The sequence below is a fragment of the Buceros rhinoceros genome, unplaced genomic scaffold (genome assembly GCF_000710305.1).
Source record: "Buceros rhinoceros silvestris isolate BGI_N320 unplaced genomic scaffold, ASM71030v1 scaffold22826, whole genome shotgun sequence".
Lineage (NCBI taxonomy): Eukaryota > Metazoa > Chordata > Aves > Bucerotiformes > Bucerotidae > Buceros > Buceros rhinoceros.
The window spans coordinates 7043-10438 of NW_010417226.1; the positions used below are offsets into that span (position 1 = coordinate 7043).

General features: G+C 60.7%; 1 protein-coding gene across 1 annotated transcript in view; it reads left to right on the plus strand.

Annotated features, from left to right (window-relative positions):
- Positions 1-2696, plus strand: part of NAV1 (neuron navigator 1) — a gene marked incomplete at both ends in the record, with an annotated part of 9717 nt that extends 7021 nt beyond the window's left edge. Inside the window, 8 exons of the mRNA XM_010138140.1 lie at positions 1-77; positions 217-376; positions 475-710; positions 818-972; positions 1156-1227; positions 1488-1684; positions 2163-2281; positions 2499-2696. The exon at positions 1-77 is cut by the window's left edge and continues 4 nt beyond it. Coding sequence (XP_010136442.1) covers positions 1-77; positions 217-376; positions 475-710; positions 818-972; positions 1156-1227; positions 1488-1684; positions 2163-2281; positions 2499-2696 — 1214 coding nt within the window. The remainder of the gene's footprint in view (positions 78-216; positions 377-474; positions 711-817; positions 973-1155; positions 1228-1487; positions 1685-2162; positions 2282-2498) is intronic.
- Positions 2697-3396: the final 700 nt, after the last annotated feature.

Sequence of the window (3396 nt, forward strand, 5' to 3'; positions counted from 1 at the left end):
TTTTCCTGGGCTGGACCAGGGTGAGCGGGAAGATGGACTGGAAGATGCTGGATGAGGCTGTCTGCCAGGTCTTCAAGGTAGGAGCATGAAGACCCCTCTTTGGAGAACCATCCACCGCTCCGCTGTGCCTGATGCTCCCTGCCCCAGGTCCTTACAGGTCTCCTGGAGCTGCTGAGCACTGCTTGCCCCCTGACAGCCCTGTCCTTGTCCCTGTAGGATTACATCACCAAGATGGACCCTGCTTCCACGCTGGGGCTCAGCACCGAGTCTGTCTATGGCTACAGCATCAGTCACATTAAGCGGGTCCTGGACACGGACCCGCCAGAGCTGCCGCTGTGCCGCCGGGGCCTGACCAGCATCGTCGTGACGCTCAAAGGTCGGTGTGGTGGAGAGGCTCCTTCACTGCCCCATCTTCTCTCTGCCTTGTGGTGTCGTGGGGTGTGAGCGAGACCCTCAGCCCTCCCCTGCTTGCAGGCTTGAAGGAGAAGTGCGTGGACAGCCTGGTGTTCGAGACGCTCATCCCCAAACCCATGATGCAGCATTACATCAGCCTCTTGCTCAAGCACCGGCGGCTCATTCTCTCGGGACCCAGCGGCACCGGCAAGACCTACCTGACCAACCGCCTGGCCGAGTACCTGGTGGAGCGCTCGGGCCGGGACGTCACCGAGGGCATCGTCAGCACCTTCAACATGCACCAGCAGTCCTGCAAGGTGAGAGCACGTGGCAGCCAGAAGCATCTGTATTGGCACTGGTGCCACAGTCCCTGGTGGCAGCCATGCCACAGCCCCACGCATGACGCCCGTCCCATCCATTGCAGGACCTGCAGCTGTACCTCTCCAACCTGGCCAACCAGATCGACCGGGAGACGGCCACGGCAGACGTGCCGCTGGTGATCCTCCTGGACGACCTCAGCGAGGCAGGCTCCATCAGCGAGCTTGTCAATGGCGCGCTGACCTGCAAGTACCACAAATGGTGAGAGCCCCAGGGCAGCCTCCTCCGGCCCGGTCTCCCGGTCACATGTGTGCTCCCCGCTGCTCTCGGCAAGATCCCTGGGCTGCTGGAGAGGCTGCACGGCCGTGCACGTCCCTGCTGTGCTCAGATCAATGCTGCAGAGTGCCTTTGCTCAAGGATCCTGTCTCTCTCTTGCTCACTCAGCCCCTACATCATTGGGACCACCAACCAGCCTGTGAAGATGACCCCGAACCACGGCCTCCATCTCAGCTTCAGGTGGGAATTGTCCTTCCTTGGGGGAACCCCCATGGAGCTGTGGGGGTCAGAGACCATCACTCTTGCCCCTGGGCAGTCCTGGGGACGCATCCGGATGAGGGTGTGATTGGGGACCCCCATGAAGACCAAGCCCTGGGCCTGTCCCTGCCATCCCAGAAGGGCCTGATGCCCATACATGCAGTGTGGGAGTGATAGGAGGTAACCCACAGGTGGGCAGCTGCTGGGGAGACCCGGCCCTGAACACTTGATTCTTCACCCAGGATGCTGACCTTCTCCAACAACGTGGAGCCGGCCAACGGCTTTCTGGTGCGCTACCTGCGGCGGAAGCTGCTGGAGTCGGACACGGACATCAATGCCAACAAGGAGGAGCTGCTGCGTGTGCTGGACTGGGTGCCCAAGCTCTGGTACCATTTGCACACCTTCCTGGAGAAACACAGCACCTCTGATTTCCTCATCGGTACGGCCGTCCCGCACACCTCCCTCCTCTACCTTGCAAGCCTTACAAAGGAGCCTGGGGAGCTGCCTCATGTCCCCCAGTCCCATGCAGCCAAAAGCTCCTGGGTGATGCACACGGGCGTTGCTCTTCCTTGGGTGGCATTAGTTCCCGTGCCCCATGGGAGCTGCCATGGTGGGGTCAACCAAGGCTGCCTGTCCGTACCCTTCCCTGGGCACGGAGGAGCCTGTTCCCAGGCAGGTCTCCCTTGGCCTTGCCATGCTGTTGGGGGTAGGTTGGACGTAGCAGCCCTGTTCCTTGCCTGGACACCCACTTTCTGCCCATGTGTTTGCTTTTGCCTGGGCACTCCTCCCGGGATGTGGGTGAGCCCAAGGCACCCTGCACAGCCAGGCTTGCCACAAGCCTTGGTGCTGGCCATGGGGCCAGTGACTGGAGCAGGGGGAACCTAGATCCCATTTTTGTTCTCTGCCCTCCACCATAGGTCCCTGCTTCTTCCTGTCCTGCCCTGTTGGAATTGAGGATTTCCGGACCTGGTTCATAGACCTGTGGAACAACTCCATCATCCCTTACCTGCAGGAGGGGGCAAAAGATGGGCTCAAGGTATCCAGAGCTGCCTGGCACTTGGGTACAGGCTGATGCAGCAGCCTAACGGGACGGGAGAGGGAAGGTACTGGGAGTTTGGGCACAGGTGGCAGCTCCGTCAGGCCCTGCCCTGTGCTGCAGTGGAATGTAGCACCGGCCTGGGGAGCTCAGGGTGCTATGTTGCCAGCCCTGGCACGCGCTGAAGAGGTGGCTGCCACTCACTCCCTGTCTGTAGGTCCACGGGCAGAAGGCAGCCTGGGAGGACCCTGTGGAGTGGGTACGGGACACCCTGCCCTGGCCGTCAGCACAGCAGGACCAGTCCAAGCTGTACCACCTGCCCCCACCCACCATCGGGCCCCACAGCACCGTCTCCCCTCCCGAGGAGCGCACCGTCAAAGACACGACGCCCAGCTCCCTGGATGCGGACCCTCTGGTACAGTCCTGCTGCGCCGGGCACTGGGAGGAGGCCTGGGCAGTGCTGGTGGAGGGGAGGAACAGGGTAGAGCTTCGCTTTCCCAGTTATTTTTTGGAGTAAAAAGCCCAACTTGGGGATGCAGAGACATTTTGTGCTCCTGGGAGGAGCGGCGGGTGCAGGCTGGGGGCACTGGCAGGCAGGCTGCACGCTGGGGCACGTTGTGATGTGCCAGCAAACGGGCACGGCGCAGTGCCACGAGGCATTGTGTCCACACACAGAGCTGCACGCAGCATCGCATACAGCATTTTCGTCATGTACTCATTCAAAATCCCACTCAGGTCCATCCCTGTTATAAGAACCATTTTGTTTCAGCTTTCCGAGAGAGTCAAATATTTTCTTCATTTCCCGGCCAATGCACCAATAATGTTAAGGGTCGAGGGACCGATATACCTCGATGTACCTTAACGGAATCCCTCTGTCCTGATAGGAAGGGATTTAACCAGATGATGCCAGCTGATGTGCCGGGGCCTGCCCCCCCACGCTGCCTTGGCTGTGAGCATCCCCGCTGCCCCAAGGCCGCATCCTGGGGACAGGGAGGGGTTTTGCAGCATCTCTGGGTTTTGCTTTGCCCCGAAAGGAGCTTCTTGGGGTGTCTGGTTTGTATGGAAGGACGAGGCGGGGGTGGCTTTGGCTTCCTTGGGACATCTCACCCTGCCGG